This window comes from Dipodomys merriami, unplaced genomic scaffold, assembly GCF_024711535.1.
Source record: "Dipodomys merriami isolate MVZ:Mamm:240054 unplaced genomic scaffold, mDipMer1.0.p SCAF_11, whole genome shotgun sequence".
Classification (NCBI taxonomy): domain Eukaryota; kingdom Metazoa; phylum Chordata; class Mammalia; order Rodentia; family Heteromyidae; genus Dipodomys; species Dipodomys merriami.
Window position 1 is genome coordinate 46,483,499 of NW_027202382.1, and position 24,015 is coordinate 46,507,513.

The window sequence follows — 24,015 nt, forward strand, 5'->3', positions numbered from 1 at the left end:
GGCTACAGCTCCAGGGGCCAGAAGTGATCAGAGCTGGAGACACAGACTCCAAGACCAAAGGGTGGCTGTTGGTCTGGGAGGGCTATGGCTATGCCTGGTCACCTGCTGTCCCAGTCCCTGAAGGGGACTGTGCAGGGGGCAGGACACCCTGAGCACTGGGAGCTGACCTCACCTGCAACCCAACTCAAACCTCTTGAGATGGAGCTCATGGCCGTCTGTCACCATGCCATTAGAAAGGATGACCTTGTGCTGACCTGACCTCTGGGCTCCATTCTCTCCCGGGCCTGGCTGGCTGCCTGGGGGGTTCCAGGGTCCTGTCTATGGTCACATTCCTCAGGGTCCCCATCCAGGCTGGGTGGCCCCCTTGCCCACTGTCTAGGACCATGTCCTCCCCTTCCAAGAGACCTGGGCATGGCCCGTCCCTGTCCCCAGCCCAGGTTGTAGGCTCAGGTGCCCAGGTGAGAGCTGCCCAAGTACCAAGGCTCGGCTGTGCCACGGCTCTGACACGCAGTCACCTCTGATCCAGACGGACTCCTGATGAGGTGGGGGCATGCAGGGAACCGAGATGAGGCATGCCAGCCAAAATGCAGGGCACACGGCCAGGCCCGCAGCCCTGGCAGCCCTCTCCACCATCTGTGCCATCTGACTCTGCTCCCAGGTAGGCTGTACCTGCACAGGTGCACTGTGGGCACCAACCAGGATGCCTGGAGGGCAACCTGCCTTGGGAATGCGGGGCCATCCTGCACCTGTGCCTGTGTGTGCGCATGCGCAGGAGCAAGACCTTGACTCCAGCCCGATAAATAGCTGAGGCCCGACTGAAGAAGGCCACCCAGAGGCAGACACTCACCATGGGGCGCCTGGAGCTGGCCGTCTTGGGCCTCACCTGCTGCTTGGCAGTGGCAAGTGCCGCGAAGGTAAGCAAGGACCCTGCCGGAGGCCACTGCAGGGCCAGTCCATCCCCCTGGGAACTGGGGGTGGGGCCTAGAGGAGAGAGCACCAACAGGCAGGTCAACCAGAGCAAGATAACACACAACCCCCAGCACTCCCCAGGCTCTGGCCCTATCCAAAGACAAAGCGTGCACAGCTGAGTTTGAATGTCAGGTAAATGGAGCCATTTTTGGTATAAGCCCATTTGGAACACAGGTATACTTTAAAAAAAAAAGTCTAAGTGGGGCGCTGGTGGCTCATGCCTGTAATCCTAGCTACTCAGGAGGCTGAGATCTGAGGATTGCGGTTCAAAGCCAGCCTGAGCAGGAAAGTCCTTGAGACACTCTTATCTCCAATGAACTGGAAGTGGCGCTGTGGCTGAAGTGGTAGAGTGCTAGCTTTGAGCTGAAGAGCTGAGGGACAGCGCCCAGGCCCAGAGTTCAAGCCCCACAACTGGGAAGAAAAAAGTCCACTATTGATGTGAAATTTCAGTGTGCCTGGGCCTCTTGAAGTTTCCATGCCAAGTCTGGCTACCTTCCTGACAATGTCCCACCAAGGCCAATGTGTCCCCATCTTCTAAACTGGCAAGTAAAGTCTGGGGTAAACCAGTGTCAGTTTGCAGGGTGTCTACTTCCTGTTCCCAAACAGGAATCCCAAACTTGGTCTAATTCGAACCAGGAGTCTGTCTTCTGAGCAGCCTCCATACCCTGCTTCTCCTGAGAGAGAGTGAACCCCACCTGGAGTGCCCCATGCAAAGGGCTCCCCTAGACTGTTGTCCAGGAGGCTGCATCTGTAGTCTGCCCTTTGCACTTCTGAGTGAGAGCTTGAACACACCAACAGCCACAGCAAGGTGGTGTTTTGTACCTGTTTCCACACCCCTGTGATGCCCTTTCCCCATCCTGAGACCCTCCCCCACCCCTGCCCACCCGAGAGCTGTCCCTTGAGCCCAGGGTAGGGGGGAGAGAAAGAAGAGTCTCAGACTTTTCTGCCTGGTCTGGCTTTGAACCGAGATCCTCAAATCTCCTCCTCCTGAGTAGTTAGGATTATAGGCGTGAGCCACTGGTGCCCAGCCTCACAGACACTGCTGGAGACAACCTCCCAGTGCCTCTGGTGCTGACCTGGCCCTCTGCCTCTCTCAGGGGCCTGGTGGCTGGAACAGGGAAGCTCAGGTGCCTGGCTCAGGGATGCTTGGGGCAGCCAACAGGGCTCCTTCTGGATGCTTCCTCTCCAGTTCTCACCTGCTCCACTCTCCCATCGTGGCCAGGGCCCCATCAGCCTGGACTTCAGAGGGCTGCAGGCCTCCAGCCACATGCTTTCCCCCACCTAGAGCCTGGCACGGGCGAGAGGCAGGAAGCCACAGCTCCACTGCTATCTGGGCAGTGTCGCTCTTACCTGTCCTAAATGGAGTCGAGAGATTGGACACTGCTTCCCAGTGGGGTGACTTGAAGCAGGAAAGCCTGTGAGCCTCAGTGGGTGGATGAGCACCTGTCTGCAGGTTCCTTATTAAAGACAGCTAAATTGGCCCCTATGGAACAGTTCAGTGCCAAGACTAGACGTTCAGGGACAGCTGATGGGCCAGGTGAAGTGGGGGACCCACCAGGGAGGTATGTGTGTATGTGTGTGTGTGTGTGTGTGTGTGTGTGTGTATGTGTGCATGTATGTGTGCGTGTGTATGTGTGCGTGTGTGTGTATGTGTATGTGTGTGTATGTGCGTGTGCGTATGTGTGCGTGTGTGTGTATGTGTGTGTATGTGTGTGTGTATGTGTGTATATGTGTATGTGTGTGTGTGTATGTGTGTGTGCACCGGTTCTGGGGCTTGACAGAGCCTTGTACTTTTTTTGTTGTTATTGTTGGTCGTGGGGCTTGAACTCTGAGCCTGGGCGCTGTCCCTCAGGTCTTCAGCTCAAAGCGAGCACTCTATCACTTGAGCCACAGCGCCACTTCTGGTTTTCTTAGTGGGTTTATTGGAGATAAGAGTCTCACAGATTTTTCCTGCCCAGGCTGGTTTTGAACCGTGATCCTCAGATCTCAGCTTCCTTAGTAGCTAAGATTACATGCATGAGACACCAGTACCCAGCCAGCCTTGTACTCTTGCTTGACTTTTTGCTCAAGGTTGGTGCTCTATGCTGGTTAATCAGACAAAAGAGTCTCACTAATTTTCCTGCCCAGACTGGCTTCGAACTGAGATCCTCAGATCTCAGCCTCCTGAGCAGTTATAGCAGTTAGAATTATAGGTGTGAGCCTGTCGGGTTAGGTACTGTGGGAAGGTGGGAGAAAGAAGGACCCCCATGAGAGGTTCGGGGCTGGGTATGAAAGCCAAGTATTACTACCACTGCCCACAGCTGGACAGGCCCTCCAGCCAATAGCCACCAGGCTGTAAGAAAGTCATTGTCCATCTTACAGATGGGGAAACTGAGGCTCCAGGTCTCATCTCAGGGTCCATAGCTGGAACCTAGTTTTCATCCTGCTGAGTGAAAAGAGGCTGAATTGGCTTCCTGTTGATACAGGAATGTGACACCTGGGGGGGGGAACGGGGGCAGCGAGCCAGCCCCCAAATACAGGACAAGTGTCATGGGCCTATGAAGCTGTTTCTGTGGGGCCTGTGGGATCCCTGGGGCCCGCTGTGCTGGCTGGCCACTCTGGATCGAGCCGGCCAGGGCTGGCCCCACCCAACCCTGCTGCCACTCTGGTCCCAGCTGGGTGCCGTGTACACAGAAGGCGGTTTTGTGGAAGGCGTCAACAAGAAGCTCAGCCTCTTGGGTGGGGACTCTGTGGACATCTTCAAGGGCATCCCCTATGCCACCGCTGAGACCCTGGAGAACCCCCAGCGCCACCCTGGCTGGCAAGGTAGGGTGCTGGGTGCAGAGCCCGCCCTGGATGGGGGTGGCGGGGGGCTGCCCTTCTCACACCGGCCCTTCCTGTGGCCACAGGAACCCTGAAGGCCAAAGACTTCAGGAAGCGGTGCCTGCAGGCCACCATCACCCAGGACAACACCTACGGGGACGAAGACTGCCTCTACCTCAACATCTGGGTCCCCCAGGGCAAGAAGCAAGGTCTGGCTTCCCCCTCCTAGAAGAAGCCCCTGATCAGAGCTCGGGGCCTTGCTCTGGGTTGTGTGCCCTGGGGAGGGGAGAGGGAGCCCCCACGGCTGCGCCCAGTGCTGGGGCTGGGCAGAGGGCAGGTAGGCACCTAAGGTCACCCACTTGCTTTCCCTCACAGTCTCCCGCAATCTGCCTGTGATGATCTGGATTTACGGGGGTGCCTTCCTCATGGGGTCCGGCCATGGAGCTAACTTCCTCAGTAACTACTTGTACGACGGGGAGGAAATCGCCACTCGTGGCAACGTCATTGTGGTCACCTTCAACTACCGCGTGGGCCCCCTGGGCTTCCTCAGCACTGGGGATGCCAGCCTGCCAGGTTCGCTGGACACCTCTGGCTGGGAAGGGGAAAGGGACAGCCAGTGTGCAGGACACTGTGAGCTCCGAGACCTGCAGAGGACACGTCTAGCTTCTGACCGCTCCACAGGCAGGAGGCAGGAACTGAACTGAGCCATACAGGAGCATCTTGAAAGCTGTGAAGGAAATAAAAGGGGCTATGGGACAGACAGAAAGATGCAGAGAGAGGGGCTGGGAAGGTGGCTCAGTGAGACAGAATGCTGCACAGAGGCAGATGAGTGGATATGGAGATGCAGGACCAACAGATGGTGGCAGGGAGGAGAGATGAGCAAGAGGCCTGGTCATCCGGCTCCCCTTCTCTGTCTGTTCCCCTCCAGCACGGCACCATCCCCAGCCTCCCAGAGACCCACCACTGGCCATCGTGAATTCTTGTGGAGTCTCAGTGTGGCCCAGGGCACTTTTCTCTCATTCACACCAATGGCACCTTGTGTGCCCACTCTGGGCCGCTCACCTCGCCCATCCTCCAGCCCCGGCCCGGGGACCCAGATGAAGGCTCACTGCCATCTCTTGCCCACAGGTAACTATGGCCTTCGCGACCAGCACATGGCTATTGCCTGGGTGAAGCGGAACATTGCAGCCTTTGGAGGGGACCCCGATAACATCACCATCTTTGGGGAATCCGCCGGAGGCGCCAGTGTCTCTCTGCAGGTCTTTGGGCACCCTGGGAGGGGCGGGCTACTCCCGAGGTTTGGGCAGGAGACCGCGACGAGGCTGGAGAGACTAGGGGGAGGAGAGTGGGGACTGGAGGGGACAGGTTGGGGTGCAGTCTGGTGACAGGACTTGTGGGTGCTGCAGACCCTTTCCCCCTACAACAAGGGCCTCATCCGGAGAGCCATCAGCCAGAGTGGCGTGGCGCTGAGCCCCTGGGCCATCCAACACAACCCGCTCTTCTGGGCAGAAAAGGTGAGTGGAGGGCTGGCTTAGCAGTAGACACTCGCCTAGCATGCATGAAGCCCTGAGTTCGATTCCTCAGTACCACATACACAGAAAAAAGCCAAAAGTGGCACTGTGGCTCACGTGGTAGAGCACTAGCCCTGAGCAAAAGAAGCTCAGGGACAGTGCCCAGGCCCTGAGTTTAAGCCCCAAGACTGGCAAAAAGAAAAAAGAAAAGATGAGTGGAGGCCCGGCTCGCGGTCGGGTGGGGACCTTCTTGTTTCCCATCTCTGTCCTGGCTTCTGACCTTGCCTGATCACCAGCCTCACCAGCTGTCTACTTGCACCCTCCCCCTACCCACCCCCAGATTGCGAAGAAGGTGGGATGCCCCACAGAGGACACCGACAGGCTGGCCAGGTGTCTGAAGGTCACCGACCCTCGCGCCCTGACGATGGCCTACAAGTTGCCGCTGGCTGGCCTGGAGTGTGAGTGTGTGTCCAGGGCTAGTGGGGGGAGGGGGGACGACTCCATTGCCAGGCAGGGCCCAGAGAAGAGAGGAAGGTGCCAGGCCTGAGATCTGGCCTTGTCCCTAATTCGCCGATGTGCTTGGCTGGCTGCCACCGTGGGCTGGCAGGTCTCAGCTGGAAGGAGAAGGGCGCCCTTCTTTCTTCCTATTCTCTAGTGAGAAGCTGGTGAACGTGTGTCCCACATGCCCAGCAGTGCATGCACCTGCAGTGAAGTGAATAGTTTCACGGGGATTTGTGGACCCTGACCACTCAGTCTTCCCTCCCTCATCCATTTGGCCAACATTTGCTGGCTGTATACTGTAGTGTTTGGCAATCCTAGCTGGGGACCCCATCAGCAAATCCTTCCTGCTAGGAGAGGGGGGGGGGGGAGAGGGAGAGGGAGAGGGAGAGGGAGAGAGAGAGAGCTCTACCACTGAGCTACCTTCCCAGCCCTCTGTGAAACTCTTATCTCCAGTAAACCACCAGAAACCAGAAGAGGCAGTGTGGCTCAAGTAGTAGAGTGCTAGCCTTGCATGCATGAGGCCCTGGGTTCAATTCCTCAGCACCACATAAGCAGAAGAAAAAAAAAAAGCTGACGGGCTGGGAAGGTGGCTCAGTGGTAGAGCGCTTGCCTTGCATGCCTGAGGCCCTGGGTTCGATTCCTCAGCACCACATAAGCAAAAAGAAAAAAGCCGGAAGTGGCACTGTGGCTCAAGTGGTAGAGCACTAGCTTTGAGCTGAAGAGCTGAAGGACAGTGCCCAGGCCCAGAGTTCAGGCCCATGACCGGACCCCAAAAAAAAAAAAAAAAAAAGTTGAAATGGCGCTGTGGCTCAAGTGGTAGAGCGCTAGCCTTGAGCTGAAGAGCTGAGAGAAAGCGCCCAGGCCCAGAGTTCAGGCCCCACAACCGGACCCCCCCCATCCCCCCCAAAAGAAAGAATTTCACGGACTTTCCTGCCCCGGCTGGCTCTGAGCTGCGACCCTCAGATCTCAGCCGCCTGAGTAGCTAAGATTACAGGTGTGAGGCACCAAGCGCTGGGCTTACATCAACTATTTTGTTTAGAGCTCGATTGCAGGAAAATAGCCAGTGCTGAGCCTAAAGACAGCCAGACCCTTCATCTGCCCCGCCAGCGGTCTGGTCTTCTAGGGGCAGTCAGGGGCTCTAGAAGGCACACACACACACCTTGCATAATTTTTGGCTAACAGACCCAGGAGAGGGTCTGGCCTCCTCCATCAGTCCCCTTCAGCTGCTTCAAGATGTTTCTAGCTCCTGGGTTAGTCCCAAATGGGAGGAGAGGGAAGACAGCAAGGGAGCAATGTTAAAGCAAGAGGACAGACCTAGCCCCCACAGCTGGGCTCTTGGGCCCTGTGGCACTGTCAGGGGACACTGTTGATGGTCACAAATGGAGAAAAGTGCCACTGGCACCTAGGGGGTCCAGGCCAGGGATGCTGTTCACCGTCCTCTACGCACCTGGATGGGCCTCTACCCCAGCACTGGGTACCTGGTCCACAAGGGGCCTGGTGCTCGGGCTGGGAACCCTGGCCCAGATCAGAGAGTGAGGCCAAGGCTAGCTCCAAGAGGCCATGGGGCAGGGCCAGGTGGACACTAGAAGGAACTATGGTGTCTCATACACAGACCCCGTAGTGCATTACCTGGGCTTTGTCCCTGTGGTCGATGGAGACTTCATCCCTGATAACCCCATCAACCTGTACGCCAATGCTGCCGACATCGACTACTTAGCGGGCACCAACAACATGGATGGACATCTCTTTGCCACTGTTGACATGCCAGCCATCGACAAGTCCAACAAGGACATCACGGAGTAAGCAGCAGCCTGGGACTGGGATGTGTGGACAACTGGCCAGGGATTGGCCTCAGAAGCCTTGGCTTGGAGGCAGGAGGCCTGAGGAGAGAGAAGGGGAGTGAGGAGAGCCCATGCTGGGGTGGAGCGCAGCGCCCTCCCGTTGGCTGTGAAGCTGGGCCTCATGCTTGCTTGGTACCCTGCAGGGAGGATTTCTACAGGATGGTCAGCGGCCTCACCATCACCAAGGGGCTCAGAGGTGCTAGTGCCACCTTCGACATCTACACCGCGCCCTGGGCTCAGGACCCATCCCAGGAGACCAAGAAGAAGACTGTGGTGGACTTGGAGACTGACGTCCTCTTCCTGGTTCCCACGGAGATAGCCCTGGCGCAGCACAAAATGAATGCCAAGTGAGGGTCTGGGAAGCCAGTGACTCCCTGGGAGGTCTCTTAGTTAACTGAGCAATCAGTTGAGCTCTGAGCTTCCCATTTTCAAGGCAAGGGAAACTGGCTCATGTCTGGAATCCTAGCTAACTCAGAAGGCTGAACGCTGAGGATTGTGGTTCCAAGCCAGCCCGGGCAGAAACGATTGTGACTCTTATTGCTTATTAACCAGCAAAATGCTGGAAGTGGAGGAATGGCTCAAATGGCAGAGCTCCAGCCTGAGTGAAAAAGCCAAGGAAGAGTTGCAAGGTTCAAATCCCAGTACTGGTACATAAAAAAAAAAAAAAAGACAAGAAAAACTGATAAGGGCATAAATCTTGTTCCATCAAATGAAAAATATGAATTCCCACAGAGAGAAAAAGGAAATCTTTGATTTAGGAAGAAGCTACCTCTGTATATTTTTGTAGAGGTGGGGTACAAACCCCATGAAATAGGTACAGGCCATGAATTCAGTCTGCAGCTGTCGGTCCCTTCCCTGGGAATAAGAACCCCATTTTTGGGCTGGGAAGGTGGCTTAGTGGTAGAGTGCTTGTCTAGCATGCATGAAGGCCCGGGTTCCATTCCTCAGTACCACATACATAGAAAAAGCCAGAAGTGGTGCCATGGCTCAAGTGCTAGAGTGTTAGCCTTGAGCAAAAAAAGCCCAGGCCCTGAATTCAAGCCCTAGGACCGGCAAAAAAAAAAAAAAAGAGCCCCATTTTCCTTGTAAGTCTTGGGGGAATTCTCTAAGCCCACTGGCCCCCGCCCCGTTCAGGGCTCATCCTTGGGCTGGGGAGCCCCATGCACACATCCTGCCAACCTAGGCTCTTCCCCTTCAGGAGTGGCCGGACCTACTCCTACCTGTTCTCCGCCCCCTCTCGGATGCCCATCTACCCCAAATGGATGGGGGCGGACCATGCGGACGACCTGCAGTATGTGTTTGGCAAGCCCTTCGCCACGCCCCTGGGCTACCGCACCCAAGACAGGACCATCTCCAAGGCCATGATTGCTTACTGGACCAACTTTGCCAAAAGTGGGTAAGGTGTGGGGTCAAACTCAGGGCATAGGACAGCAGACTGGGGGACCACCTCCAACCACGGCCCTGTCGGCCTGGAGTTCAGCCCTGTGTCCTAACTTGCTGAGAGAATTTTTGGCAAGTCACTTAACCAACCTGAGCCACCATGCCCATTTGTACATGAGGCTTTAAGAGCTGCTGACCGGAGCCACACGCCCATGCTCTGCTCAGCAGGGTTGGGGCAGCTCAAGAGATTGGGGCAAGCCAGGCATTCAGGCCTGAGCCTGAGCTGGCTAGGAGCCCAGGCCCCCGACCGCTCAGCAGTCCTCAGATCCTACCTAGCTTCTTCCTCCTCTTCAGGGACCCCAACATGGGCCACTCGCCTGTGCCCACACACTGGTACCCCTACACCATGGAGAACGGTAACTACTTGGAGATCACCAAGAAGATGAACAGCCAGTCCATGAAGGAGCACCTGAGGACCAAGTACGTGCAGTACTGGAATACGACTTACCAGGAGCTGCCCACAATGCCCCCGGAGGACAACTCCCAGGCCGCCCCGGTGCCCCCCGTGGATGACTCCCAGGCCGCCCCGGTGCCCCCCGTGGATGACTCCCAGGCCGCCCCGGTGCCTCCCGTGGATGACTCCCAGACTGCCCCCGAGCCCCCAGCAGACAACCCTGAAGGAGCTCCAATGCCTGTTGTCATTGGCTTTTAGTGTCTCAAGAGTCTTGGCCCCAAGAGGCTATGAGGGTGGGACCCAGCCCCGCCTCCGGAATAAAACCTCAGTTTTCTCCATCTCCATCCAGCGTCTTTGCTCCTGAGATCCAGGCTGGAGGAAGGAGGGGCCCCCAGTCCTTACAGTCACAAACACTCCCCCTTGCCCCTACCCCAGCCCCTCCGTCAGCCCATCATCTTGGTCAGTCCCCAGGCTCTGAGGAGCAGATAGAATCAGAGAAGGTGAGTGTGTGATGAGCACTTACCCAGCATCCTTGGGGGCCCAGCGGGGTGAGGCCATGATGTCCGTGGTGGAAGGCTGGAACTTGGCTCAGAAGTGGGAGGGCTGGGGCTGGGAAGCGGTAGAGCCCTTGCCTTGCAATGCATGAGGCCCTGGGTTTGATTCCTCAGCACCACATAAGCAAAAAGAAAAAAGCCGGAAGTGGCGCTGTGGCTCAAGTGGTAGAGCGCTAGCCTTGAGCTGAAGAGCTGAGGGACAGCGCCCAGGCCCAGAATTCAGACCCCACAACCGGACCCAAAATAAAAAAAAAGTGGGAGGGCCACTGCATTATGCATGCAACACGACTTCCTTAGCACAAAACCAGGAGGGAGAAGGAGTTTTGTGGTTTCAGGCAAGGATTTCATCTTAGGGAAAGCCCTGGCCCAGGTCCACAGAGAAGATGAGGAAGGCCAGGTTCTCTCTGTCCACAGGCAATTCTCTTCTCCCACAGGATTTTTTTTTTTTTTGGTCGGTCATGGGGCTTGAACTCTGGGCCTGGGCGCTGTTCCTGTGCTCTTCAGCTCAAGGCGAGCGCTCTACCGCTTGAGCCACAGCACCACTTCCGATTTTCTAGTGGTTTATTGGAGATAAGAGTCTCTGGACTTTCCTGCCCGGGCTGCTTTGAACTGTGATCCTCAGATCTCAGCCTCCTGAGTAGCTAGGATGACAGGCGTGAGCCACCGGTGCCCGGCTTCTCCAACAGGTTTGATCTGTTTGCTGTCTCTCTCTCAGTGCTAAATTCCACAGTATGAATTTGAAATCTATACATTTCTAATCTGTAGTCCAACACACCTGGAATCCAGTATTTCTCATCCTCCAGAACCGTGGAAAGGCAGCCTTCAGTCAGGAAAACTTCTTGTAATTTTTTTTTTCTGTGTGTGTATGCCAGGCCTGGGGCTTGAACTCTGGGCCTGTCTGTTGTCCCTTGGCTTTTTCAAAATCTCATGGCAGGCACTCTGCCATGACACTTGAGTCACACTCCACTTTTGGCTTTTTGGTGATTAATTGGAGCAAAAGAGTATTTAAAAAAAAAGAGTATTTAAAGTATTCTAGCTTCTGCTGTGGATGTCTGGTTTCATTCCACGGTTGTTGGAAGAATATTCTGCACTATGTCAGTCTTTTAGAATACATTGGGCTCATTTGTGGCTTCCCATGTGGGCAGCCATGGAGAATGTTCTGTGAGCATGTGAGAGGCACATGCACTGAGCTGTGGCTGACTTGTGTGTTCTGAACACGCCTGCCTGGTCTGACTGGTTTGCAGTGTGTTCAAGTCATCTGGTCTGCCTAGTTCTTCTAGCCACTATTGGGAAAGTCTCCAACTCTTGTGTTTCTTCTCTCCATCATGCTTTTTTTTTTTTTTTTTAAAGTTTTTGCCAGTACTGGGGCTTGAACTCAGGGTCTTGCTGTTGTCCCTGAGCTATTTTTTTTTTTCCCTGAGCTATTTTTGTGCTCAAGGCTAAAGCTCTACCACTTGAGCCACAGCTCCACTTCCAACTTTTTTTTTTTTTTTTTTTTGGGGGGGGGGTCTGGTCGTGGGGCCTGAACTCTGGGCCTGGGCGCTGTCCCTCAGCTCTTCAGCTCAAGGCTAGCACTCTACCACTTGAGCCACAGCGCCACTTCCGGCTTTTTTCTTTTTGCTTATGTGGTGCTGAGGAATCGAACCCAAGGCCTCATGCGTGCAAGGCAAGCGCTCTACCACTCAGCCACCTTCCTAGCCCAAAAAATTTTCGGAAGCCCTTTTTTTTATTTTGGTTGATCATGGGACTTGAACTCTGGGCCTAGGAGCTGTCAATGAGCTCTTCAGCTCAAGGCGAGCACTCTACCACTTGAGCCACAGCACCACTTCCTCCACTTCCAACTTTTTGTGGCTAATTGGTGATAAAGAGTCTCATAGACTTTCCTGCCCAGGCTGGCTTTAAACTGTAATCCTCAGATCTCAGCCTCCTGAGTAGTTAGGATTACAGGCATGAGCCACCAGCACCTGGCACTTCATATATTTCGAGGGTATTTATATATCTGGACATGATACATTTACAGTTGATGTATTTTTATAATGAACTGGAGCTTTTTACCAAGATACACTGACTTCCATGTCTCTTGCTACCTTTCTGATATAAAATATATCTGCCTGATAATGTAGTCATTATCCAAGCATAGTTTTTCCTGACTAGCTTCTTTTTTTTCCATCTTTTTGTGTCTTTGCACTCAAACCAAATCTCCTTGAATATAGCATAAGTAGTTCATGCTTTTAAAGATCTGTTTTGCCAGCCTTGGCCTTTTTTTCTTTTGGTCAGTCCTGGGGCTTGAATTCTGGGCTTGGGCACTGTCCCTCAACTCTTCAACTCAAGGCTAGCACTCTACCAATAGAGCCACAGCACCACTTCCAGTTTTTTGGTGGTTATTTGGAGATGAGTGTCTCACAGACTTTCCTGCCCAGGCTGGCTTTGAACTGTGATCCTCAGATTTCAACCTCCTGAGTAGCTAGGATTACAAGTGTGAGCCACTGGTGCCTGGCCCTCTAAGCTTCTTTTGCTCAGGGGTAGCATTCTATCACTTGAGCCACAGCACCACTTCCAGCTTTTTCTGTTTATGTGATACTGAGGAATTGAACTCAGGGCTTCATGCATGACTAGGCAAGCACTACCACTGAGCCACCTTCCTAGCCAGACTTGGCCTTTTAATTGAACAGCCTAACCCATTTATAAGTTACGGAGAGAGGCCTTACTTCTGCCACTTGGCTTTGTTTTTTGTAGGTCTGTCACGTTTCTGTTCCTCACTTCTTCCATCACTCTTTGTGGATTTAGTTTTTTCAGTGCAATCCCAGGTTCCCATGCATTTAGGCCAGTGCTCTTACCCCTGAAACGCATCCCATGCCTCTAGTTAGAGTTTTTCTTTTTGTTGGTCATGGGGCATGAACTCTGGGCCTGAGCGCTGTCCCTCAGCTCTCTAGCTCAAGGCGAGTGCTCTACCACTTGACCCACAGCACCACTTCCAGTTTTCTGGTGGTTTATTGAAGAGATTCATGGCTTTTCCTGCCCAGGCTGGCTTTGAACCATGATCCTGACATCTCAGCCTCCTGAGTAGCTAGGATTACAAGCGTAAGCCACCAGCACCCTGGCTCTTGTTGAGTTTTTCTAGTGCATCATTTTATTCTATTTTCCTTTCCTTTTTTGGATACCTTCTAGTTATTTTCTTAGTATCTATCTTTGAGATTTCAACAAATACTTCACATTTATAACAAGCTAGTTCGAGTAATTCCATCTTAGTTGCTCTTAACACTCTTCCGTTCATTTCCTTTGTGATGTCATTGGCACAGATTTTTAATCTTTATAAAATATTGTGCTCTCGATTTTTTTTTTTTTTTGCCAGTCCTGAGGCTTGAACTCTGGGCCTTGGAGCTATCTATATACCTGGGCTCATTTTACTCAAGGCTAGCTCTCTACCACTTGAACCACAGCACCACTTCTAGCTTTTTCTGTGACTAACTGGAGATTAAGAATCTCTTGGACTTTCCTTCTTGGGCTGGCTTCAAACTGCAATCCTCAGATTCAGCCTCCTGAGTAGCTAGGATTACAGGTGTGAGTCACTGGTGCCTGGCTAACATGATTCTTTTTCTTGTGTCAGTACTAAGACTTGAATTCAGAACTTGGGCATTGTTCCTGAGGTTTTTCACTAAAGGCTGGCACTCTACCACTTAAGCAGCACCCCCATTTCTGGCTTCTTGGTGCTTGATTGGAGATAAAATTTCCTAATGACTTTCCTGCCTGGGCTGGCTTCAAACCACAGTCCTCAGATTGCATCTTGCAATGGTTTTTATTTTCTATTTTTTTTTTTTTTTTTGGTCAGGCATGGTATTGAACTCAGGGCCTGGGCACTGTCCAGAGCTCTTCTGCTCAAGGCTAGCACTTTACTACTTTGAGCCACAGCACCACTCCCAGTTTTCTGGTGGTTAACTGGTGCCCAGCTTGTAACAGTTTTTATTAGAACCTGAAATGTGATTCTCTGTCTCATCATTAATACACCGGAATGAAACAAGAAAGCCACAATGACCAGGCTATAGTAGAAACAAGATTTTAATATAATATTCAAGTCTAACATTTTCTATTTACAACAAATAAATATTGCCCCACCCCAATCCGTAAACATTTTTTCTTTTTATACAAATGTCCAGACATCCTTCCCCTCCCCCAAACTCCCCGCTAACCTCAAACCCCTGACTCGAGTGGTATCATACAGCCCAGGATGCAGTGGCAGATGGTGTTCCAGTGGCATGTGATTGGTCACCAACGGGACTGTCCGTACTGGCGGGGTGAGGAGTGAGGTCTATGAGCGGCCTTGGCTCTCGGCTCCAGGGCCGAGCTGGGTTTCGTGGTGGGGAACACTCCGGCACTCTGGGCTGGCTCTGAAGGTGGAATCTTTGGTGCAGCCTGAGAAAGGCTAGAGCGGCAGGAGGAGGGGCAGGGACCCCCATGAAGTGCACAGGCCAGGGCCCGTGAGCAGGAGAGAACTGCAGTGGTCAGCCCTGCTGGGTGAGAGGTGCCCGAGGGTACGGGTGGCAGTGATTGCACCTGGGAAGGCGTCAGGCAGAACACGGAGGGCAGAGCCTGGGGGCAGGCAGGGTACCGTGCCCTTGGCAGCGCTCCTTAGCAAAGGTCAGCTGGTCCTCTGGCTCCAGAGAGCAGAAGGCACCTAAGGCAGCAGGTGGTCCCCGAGGCCAGGTCAGCCTGCCGCACGGCAGGTGTCAATCCCGGCAGGAGAGGTTTGAGTTGAAACTGGAGTCTGGGGGTGGCCTGGGCTGGCAGGTGGCAAGGAAAGTACCTGCGTGGCCTGGGCCACTCGAGTCTGGAAGTACTTAGCCCCTGGCCAGTCCGGCCCAGGGAGACATCCTTAGAAGATGCCCTTGGCAATCTTGAGTCCCTTCTGCTTCACACGCGGGAGGGTGGAACTGGCTCCATGCTTGACCTTCACCCCCTTGCTGAAGGTCCGCTTCCTTAGGACGAAGTCATAGTTGGCAGTGGAGTTCATGGCATAGAACACATTGGCATTTTCTGGGATCCTCAGCTCTGGTGGAAGAGGGACAGAGTGCCAGTCAGCAGGACTGACAGGGACTGGGACACACCAAGCATCTGAGAAGCTTCCACACACCAGACCAGGCGTCAGGCAGGACGCTGCCCTCCCTGCGGTCCAGTGCCAGCAGCACTGAGGGCCTGGGATGCCTGCCCGGGAACAGACTCTGCTGAAACCTATCCTGTCTTGCTCAGGAAAGATCTTGGGACTCTGACTGCTGCCAACTCCTCCTGGAGGGGCACAAGGGATTCCCCTGCTGCCCTCACTGCGGCCTCGAGGACCTCCTGGCACAGCCGGCTGTCTAGAATGCACAGCACCTGCGGGGAGCACTGTCCTGCTGAGCACCAGGAGGGCTCCAAAGAGCCCCATGGGGCAGGCCTGGACCCAGGCCCTCTGCACACATGCATTCCAGGGCCTCCACCCAGTGAGGCCCCAGCACTCAGCAGACCTTGCCGTTCCTGCAGGCTGTTCCTCCTCCCGGTCCCTCTGGCCACGAGTCTCCTTTCAACTACGTCTACCCTGCACTCACCTCCTGCCCACATTCTTGTTTCTCACCCACCATCATTAGTCTGGCTAGGCCTCTCACTTCCTTTCCGGGAAGAAGGGAACCCATGTGGCCTGCACCAGGAGAAGGGCGCAGGAAACTAGCAAAGGCTTGATGACAGGCAAGTGGCAATCAATGCTGATGGTCTACGAAAAGGATTGCACAGCACAATCAGATGACTGTAAAGACAGTGAGCGCTGACAACATACCGTGATGTTCGTGGCCCATGTGCACCTAGTATATTATCTCTCCTGGCTATTCTGGCCTTCTATTGGGCTGAGGACATAGGCAGAGGATTTGAACCTCCAAAGTCACCCAGACCAGGCTGCCTGGCTCGGGATGTTCTTGATTCTGTCTTCCATGTTCCTGGATCACATGCATGGGTTGTAACATGTGAGACTTCTTTTCACATAGGTGCCATTCTTTCTGAGCATGCATTTCCAGGCTTAGCCATTGCAGTGCCTGCCGTCTCTCCGCCACTCACCAGTGCTCTCTCTGCACTGTGTGTTCCTGACCCAGGCAAGAGTGGGGAGAACCAGCACCTGCTGAGACAGGGGGCCGGGCAGTGTCCACCTTCATGCGGCAGCCATGTTTTCTGAGGCCAAGCTCCCTGAATCTGGGGCTGTGAGTACTGCTGACCCTCATGGGTCATTTCCCTCACTGTGTGGCCCTGTGACTCACTGCGGTCCTCGGAGATGACCTGCACCAGCTCATAGTCCTCTGGATCGTCCTCGTCCAGGTGGTGTTTGTCCATGGCCTTGCGGATGACAGTTGGGGCCTTATCTTGGCTGGTCACCTGGGTCAGAGCGGGGAGCAGCACATCAGGGAAAGGCCCTTGGAGTGGCACTCTGGGGCCAGTGGGCACAGGCTCTCCAAGGCTACCTCTGCACTAACACAGGCCTCGCTGGCTCCTGTTCCTGAGCCTGGCCTCTATGGAATGAGGACAGTACCTCACCCCCGCTCCCGTGACAGCCTGCCCCCTCTCTGAGTGCTCATCTGGGAGCTGGTTACCTCTCAGGGAGAACAGGATCAAGGAGCTGGGGGAAAGGACACACCAGACTTTCTCCCAACTCCAATGGAGGGAAGAGGCCCAGAGCCCGGGAGCAGTGCCTCCTAGCAGCCAGGCCCGCTCTGGGCTGGAGGCTGCAGGGGTGGAGGACACGGCTGCAGCCTTGTCCAGCTGCCCTGAGGCTCTGAGCAGACACAGCCTCCCTGCTGGGGTCTAATCACAGTCTTTGTGGCTGGTGGCCGGGAGGGGACTGAGCAGGACAGTGTGGCCTGGACTGTCCCTGAGGAAGCATGAGGAAGGAGAGGCTACAGATGATTCGGGCACCCTGGAGGGCTTGCAAGAGGAAAGAGGCTTCTCCACTGGGCCAGATTACTGGGCCAGATTCTGGGCTTAATGCTGAACAACATCTCAGTGCTGGCTACCTCTTGGCCACCTGCCTGCTTTGGCCTCTAAGCCCAGCACAGATTGGATTGTGACTGTAGCCTCGCATGGAGTCGGCTCAGCAACTCTGCTCCAATCCTAGGGGTTACTGCATCCTCCAGGGGGAGTCAAGGTCACAGTTCAAAACAGCCCTAGGCAGTCCTGGGCCCTCACCTGGCTGAGTTCTGCTTCTTTCCCTGGGGCCTCCTCGCCGCCCCCTCCCCACAGCCCCCTCCTGCCTGGGGACTGGGCACACGGCTCCCATGTCCCCTCCTCTCAGTTCAGGCCTATAGGCCCTGCTGTCTGTTCTTCCCCACCCACTAGAAGGTCAACTCCTGGAGGGCAGGAGGACACCAGGGGGCGCCAGGCTGCCCGGCTCACCAGGATGCTCTTGTACATGTTGCCGTTGTCCACGTCCAGGCTCACCCTGATGATGCAACAGTCGCCCACCTGCTGGTTATACAGGGGCAGCGAAGAGCTGTAGCTGCTGACCCCCGACACAGAGCGCTTGTGGGTACGTGTGGTGGCCACAGGGGTGGTGGAGGCTGATGAGGAGGACGTGCTGCTGGAGGCTGAGCTGATCCCTGAGGTTTCTGGCGACGACTGGGAGGCTGACTCCCAGAACTGTGGAGAGAGCAATGTCAGCAGAGCCTCAGGCCTGGCCGGGATGTCCCTGCCCCACAGCCGGCTGGAGGGGCTTCCCGAGGCTGTGGTCAGCAGCTGGGCCTTCTGGACCCCTTGTCTGGCGCTGCGTGGGGCAGCAGGGGGAGGGAGCAGTCACCTTTTTTTCCTGGCCATCAGGAGACTCTGGGACAAAGCTCATGTTGATCTCCTCCACGTCGGAGCTGGAGGAGCCAGCTGAGTGCACGCTGAGCGCGTCTGCGATGTCCCCGCTGCTGAGGTAGGGGCCACACCGGAGCTGGTCACAGGACTTGGAGTGGGAGCTGCCGCTGGGACTGAGCTCAGTGCTGGGCGCCTGCCGGCTAAACGGAGGGGCCGACTTATTGGGAACTCGCCTACTGCGAGTCCCCTATACTCTATGCTTGGCCAATTAGGAATCCCTGACCCTGCCCTGGCCACAGAGCCATTGCAGAGGGCGAACCTGTGCCGCTCAGCCCCGTCACAGGCCTGGGCAGAGGGGGGCGGGCTCCTGCCTGTCCATGTCCCCCAGCCCCTGCCCACTGGGCCTGGCACTTACTCGCTCCAGCGCTTTACAATGGCTGTGCTCTTCTTGGTCTTCAGAGTATTGCTGGCCGACTCTGAGGGGGGCTCGAGTTCACATGACAGGTTGTAGCTAAGGTGGGAGAGGGAGGTGTGAGGCCACCAGGCTCCATGCTCTCTGGCTCCCTCCCAGGGCCTCCCCAGAGGCCTAGGCCCAAGCACCCTGCCGGCACCAGGCAAAGGTTCATACTGACCTACACCTCAGGCTCTCAGAAAGGCCGGGCTACCTGCCCACTGCCCACCCTGGGTACACCCCACCCTGGCTGCCCCAGTGCCTTCCAGCTCACCTCTCAGCCTCGCTGAGCCGCTCCAGGGCCTCAAACCAGGCCTTGAAGGCTTCCTCAGGCACAATGCTGTAATTGTTGCAGGCTGACTGCAGAAGCTTGATCTGGGCGATCACTTCAAATTCCTACACAGGAAGAGGGCAGGATGATGACGGGACTGGAACTTTGTTCTGGGGTCCCCTCCCTGTGCTTCTCACAGCCACAGCCAAACACAGGAAGGTGCCCCAGACGCCCACCTTGCTGCCCAAGGCCCCTTCTCTCTGTACCAAATGTCCTCTCAGGTCAGGGGGAGGTGACAGAGGGAGGGGAGACCTGCCAGGGGGTGCCCGCCCACCCTGAGGGCAGCAGCTGCTCACCTTCCTCCTCTTCTCGAAGTTGATCAGTCTCCCCTAGAAAGCAGACAGCCAATGTCGTTTAGAAAGCAGCCCCTTTCCCCCTTAAGGCTGCCATGCTGATGCACTACTGGGAGCTCCCAGCAGGGGGCAGGGTGTGCACACCTGGACTATGGGTCCCTGGGGAGGGAGATCTCTTCCCTGCTGTCCCCCCCCCCCCCCCCCCCCCCCCCCCCCCCCCCCGTCCTGGGGCTTGAGCTCAGAGCCTGGGCACTGTCCCTGAGCGTCTTTTGCTCAAGGCTAGCACTCTACCACTTGAGCCACAACGCCACTTCATGCTTTTTCTGTGTATGTGGTACTGAGGAATCGAAGCCAGGGTGTCATGCATGCTAGGCAAGCACTCTACCACTGAGCCACATTCTGGGCAGGAAGCTCTGGCCCAACACTCGCTGAGAATGTGGAAAACTAGAGGCCCTGCTTGTTTCATGAGCTGCCCCATCCTACAGGGGCTGCCCACGGATACTACCTGTGGACACTGTGTCCTGCTAGAACAACCCTGCCTACAACCTCTGTGGTCAGGCAGCTGTGGTGTTTAGCACGTGGGCAGCCTGAGGCTCTCCTAAGTACTGGCTCCTGGGCCAACAAAGGAGCTTTCTCCTTCTAGGTCTCAGAATCTACCTCTCAGCCCTAGGCCCCTCCCTGGCCCTGGGGTCACTTACGTATAGGTAGTCCTTCATGGCCGTGTCCAGCATCACCAGGTCAGTGAGGAACGTGCCGAGGTAGGGGACGGTGCCCTGGATGACACCCTGTGGCATTGGGTCGGTGATAAGCAAGGCTTCCCTGCCAGTCCCTGGGGTACTCAGGGAACCTTTGGCCACCACTGTCCAGAGGCCCTCCCACATCAAGGGTTATGTGTCAGGCTGGTAACGGGCAGATCCCCAGTTACATGGCCTCTACCTATTCCCCTCCCCATAAGCTCTGCTGGGCCCTGGGTGTTGGGTAAAGCTCCTCCCTCCAAGTTGATCAGAATAAGGAGTGGTCAGGGGCCCCGGCCCACATCTATTGGGCATTTCAGGCAGTGGGGCAGCGGCGGCAGGGCGGACCCTCATCTCCATTCTCACCATCTCCTTTGGCCGTCTCGGGCCTCGCCTAGGGTTCATCTCCAGGGTGGCAAACTTGGAAGTCCCCTCCTGCCAGGATTAAGAGACTGTTAGTGAGGCCTTCATCCTTTCACCCCCCATTCCGCTAATGCCCAATCTTGGGCCTGGATATCCTTTGTGGTTGGTGCCAAACATACCCCCTGGCAGGCCAACTCTATCCTAGGTCATCTGTAAGCTTTTCCTGAAGGGGCTGGGGAACCCGGGGTGTCCTGCCTGCCTCCCTGCCTGCCTGCCTGCCACCAGGGCTGCTGGCCTGACTGGCATGTGGGGCCCGGGCCTCCTCAGAACTCGGCCACATTCATTTCTTTCTCCTTGGCAGCTCAAATGCCAGCCTGGGACTTCAGCCCCGGCCACTCTGCATCTTTCTGTTAGGAGAGGGGAAAACTGAGGTCCAGACAGGGCTGGTGGCCTGTCCCGTGCCCTGAAGGTCAGCAGGGGAAGGGGCCCTGCAGCCTCTGAGCAGAGTCCAGTTGGCTAGCTTGTCTATGTGTCAGGGTCCTTACAGGAGATGAGCCTGAAGGGAGAGCGCCATGGACTTCCAGACTCCTTCCTGACCCCAGATCCTGGCTCTCCTCAGCGAGTAGGGTCGGGATCCAGACCCCTGGAACATCTTCCCCTCTCTGGCCAGCGCCTGCTCATGGGCCAGGGCAGGAAACTGCCTCTGTGCAGCTGGGCCGGGAGGTTCCCAGGGCCCACTCGTGCACAGCAGGTGCCCGTGGAGGAGGCTGTGCCTTCTGCTGCACTTCCCATGGAAGCAGCCAGAGAGTCAGCAACGATGCCCAGGGAGGTTTCGGTCACTTGTAATTTTAAAGCCTCTGGGCTGTCACAGCTGCGGCTGTGTGCTATGACCTCTCAGCTGGGGTCTGAGCATGCGCGGCCTCTGCCCCCGCGAAGAGCTCAGAGCCACACAGTGCCTCCAGATGGAGGTGGTGGGTCTTGAGGTTTGGACAAGACCGGCAGACCCTATGGCTGGCTAGCTCCTAACACCCGAGACACCAGGAGGCCTCTCCCCTGGGAAGTGCACCCAACATATGATGACCAGGTCCAGGCTTCCTGGGATTGCTGGACAGATTTGGGGGAGGCAGCAATATACGCTTCAGCCTACGTGACATTCTGGCTGATGCTAACCACTGCAGGTAGTGGGGATTCCCAATCTTGGGGCTCCCTGCTTCTGTGGACCACTCTGTGTTCCCCCCCACAACATCCCATCTCCAAGGGCCTTCTAGGAATCAGGGTCCCCCGACCTGCACGAGGGACTCACAGACACCTCTCCTCCCTTTGTCATGGAGAGAGAGACCAGAAAATATTGAAAAACATGGTCAAGGAACTGAGATTCACTTGTGCCCCTGTCCCCCCCCCCCCCAAGAACCCCCACCTCTCCTACCTTGATCAGCAGCTCTCTGCTGAGGGAGTAGTTGTTCTCATCTGAGAAAATCTCTGACAGCTTCTGGAACACGCGGAAGCTGTCCCTGCAGGAGGGGCACACAAGGTGACAGTTGGGAAGGTGGGGAGGGGAGAGTAAGACTTCTTGTTTATGTTGATACTGGGGCTTGAGCTCAAGGCCTTGCACTCTCACTTGGCTTTTATGCAAGACTGGTGCTCTACCACTGGAACCATACCCATTTCCAGTTTTTTGCTTGATAAAAGTTTCATGGCTTTGAAGCATGATCCTCAAATCTCAGCTTCTTAAGTAGCTAGGGTTAACACATGAGCCACCAGCACCAAGATCCATTTTCTTTTAGCATCAAGATCTCAAACTTGGGCTGGGAATGTGGTTTAGTGGTAGAGTGCTTGCCTAACACGCATGAAGCCCTAGGTTAGATTCCTCAGTACCACATACACAGAAAAGCTGTTAAGTGGCGCTGTGGCTCAAGTGGTAGAGTGCTAGTCTTGAGCAAAAGCAGCTCAGGGACAGTGCCCAGGCCCTGAGTTCAAGCCCCAGGACTTGCAAAAAACAAAACAAAACGTCAAACTGCCTGGCCAAGAGGTTTGTAAATGGCTGCTGCATGGAACCCTAAAGAGCCATGGGCTTGTAGTGGCTTCTTCCTCCTGGCACAGTGGGGTGCCACCCAATGTCCACTCTGCACCTCTGGTTTGACTGCAACTAGACAAAGATTTGTGGCTACCACAGAAAACCTGGAAAGCGTCTGTGTGTCCCGCCAGCTTTTCCTTTCAGGCAGAGAGGGAAGCTAAGCCTTGCTGAAGACTGCCGATGCAGGGCCCCTGCAGAGGGAGCACCACCACCCAGCCGCCCTATCCTGGAGGCTGGGTGCCGGATCTCGGAGAGTGATGCCAGCCTTTGTGCACCCATGTGGGGTACACACCTGGAGACCTCTTCCCACGTTCTCTTCAGGCGGTGGATGGCGTTGCTCTGCAGAGCAGAGAGGATGGCGTAGAGGGAGGAGAAGTTCTTCAGAACTCGGCACTCCTGGGGAGGAAGACTGTGTGAGTGTTGGCGTCCTTGCAGCCTCCTGCCTGCCCTCCAGATCTGAGTCCCTCTTGATGAGCTGGGTTTTAGGAAGCTCACACTGGGAAGTCTCACGGGAAACCCCAGGGGACAGAAAACAGGATTTGAGGTCACCTCAAGGGCAGTGTCAGTGTCTGCTGGACAGCAGACCCTGATCACAGCCCATATCCTTAGAGTGGGGGAGTGTGAAGGGAGAGCCCCGGACACGGCCTGTAGCATACCCTGGCAACCTCGATCCAGTGCTCCACCACGCGGGCCCTGTCTGAGGCCTTCATGCTGTGGTCCCCAAGGCAGGTGGTGATGACACAGTTGGCCACATTGTTGAACTGGGTGACGGTGGCCCGGATGGTGGGGGCCAAGTGCTCCTTGCCCTTCTTGTCCCTCTGGGACCAGATGGAGCCCAGGCAGTGGTAGGGTACCACCTTCTTGAACAGCTCCTGGGGAAAGGCACGAGGGTCACCAGGCCCTGTCGCAGACCACAGGGCCGAGACCCAGGCCTGTATCCGTGCCCACAGACACGGAGGACATGGAGCTCAGAGCACAGAGGAGGACACAAGCGGTGGGAGTCTCTGGGTCTGCTGTGCTGAGCACCCAGCGCACCCAGCAGCGGAGGGACCAGAAGGAAGAGAAGACGGGAAAGGCAGGGAGCAGTGAGTGCGTCCCCTAACTCTTCTCAGTCCTCACAGCAGCCTGCATGGCCCAGGAAGCACCTTCTTTCAGCCCTGGCCTCGTGTCTGTCTCCTGGTCCACTTGCACATGACCCACCTCTAGGGCTCAGTCAATCCTTTGTCTGGCCTGGGCACATATCAGGTATACATCAGGAGCCTAATCAGTACTGAGGCTCAAGAGGACCCCTGGCTGTACCTCTGCCTTAATCCTTGAGCCTTTATAGCCACAGGAAGATGTGTGGATCTCAGCTATGCTGTAGTGATTGGGCTTAGGGGAAGGAACCACAGGACAGGGCAGCAGAGTGCACAGGAAACCCGCCTCCACCCTACCCTGCCCTGCCCTGCCCAGCCCCTCACCGCGTCCATCAGTGTGAATTGCTCTGCCACCAGGTCAGGAGGGAAAGTCAAGAGATGCGGCTTCTCGCTCAGCCCATTCTCCGTGGCCACAGGTGAAGGGCAGGAAGGCTCTCCTGACGGACCTGATGCTGGATCAGGTTCGGGCTCTGGAGTCTGTGAGGGGGTTGGCTCCAGTTCTATAGCAGGTAGTGGCGCTGATTCCTGCTCCACAGCAGCTTCTAGAGCTGACTCTGGCTCTAGCTCAGGACCCGATGCTGGTGTTGCCACTGGGCTGGACGCCAGAGCCGGGGCTGGAGTTGGCTCTAGTTCTGGACTTGGCTTCAGAGCTAGCACTGGAGCTGATGACAGGGCTGCTGGAGAAGAGGATTGCCACACATTACTGCCTTGTTCTGAGTCTTTCCAGAGGTGCCAAAGACCTTGCTGCCTGCGAAGGCCCAGCCCTATCAACAGGACGTCATGTCAGATGACCCCCCACCCTCTGTGGGGTTCCA

At 55.7% G+C, this 24,015-nt stretch overlaps 2 protein-coding genes across 6 annotated transcripts in view; one reads left to right on the plus strand and one right to left on the minus strand.

Moving 5' to 3' along the window:
- Positions 1–787: 787 nt before the first annotated feature.
- Positions 788–9,796, plus strand: Cel (carboxyl ester lipase). Its single transcript, XM_070006658.1, has 11 exons — positions 788–914; positions 3,624–3,774; positions 3,858–3,980; positions 4,147–4,344; positions 4,900–5,030; positions 5,178–5,285; positions 5,623–5,740; positions 7,396–7,582; positions 7,768–7,971; positions 8,823–9,020; positions 9,359–9,796. Exons 1-11 carry the CDS (start codon positions 849–851, stop codon positions 9,714–9,716), a joined length of 1,842 nt encoding a protein of 613 aa, XP_069862759.1. The 5' UTR covers positions 788–848; the 3' UTR covers positions 9,717–9,796.
- A 4,267-nt stretch (positions 9,797–14,063) lies between these two features.
- Positions 14,064–24,015, minus strand: part of Ralgds (ral guanine nucleotide dissociation stimulator) — a 45,543-nt gene continuing 35,591 nt past the window's right edge. For 2 of the 5 annotated variants that reach the window (XM_070014936.1, XM_070014934.1), the window contains exons 6-18: positions 23,525–23,874; positions 22,721–22,936; positions 22,357–22,460; positions 21,417–21,501; positions 19,994–20,062; positions 19,592–19,678; positions 18,897–18,929; positions 18,544–18,665; positions 18,234–18,329; positions 17,817–18,018; positions 17,417–17,659; positions 16,288–16,402; positions 14,064–15,058 (exon numbers count right to left, since the gene is read on the minus strand). In XM_070014936.1, the coding sequence (XP_069871037.1) occupies positions 14,883–15,058; positions 16,288–16,402; positions 17,417–17,659; positions 17,817–18,018; positions 18,234–18,329; positions 18,544–18,665; positions 18,897–18,929; positions 19,592–19,678; positions 19,994–20,062; positions 21,417–21,501; positions 22,357–22,460; positions 22,721–22,936; positions 23,525–23,874 (1,898 nt within the window). In that variant the 3' untranslated portion in view covers positions 14,064–14,882. Of the gene's footprint in view, positions 15,059–16,287; positions 16,403–17,416; positions 17,660–17,816; positions 18,019–18,233; positions 18,330–18,543; positions 18,666–18,896; positions 18,930–19,591; positions 19,679–19,993; positions 20,063–21,416; positions 21,502–22,356; positions 22,461–22,720; positions 22,937–23,524; positions 23,878–24,015 lie in introns of all 5 variants that reach the window. The other 3 variants (XM_070014935.1, XM_070014938.1, XM_070014937.1) reach the window with 2 other exon arrangements.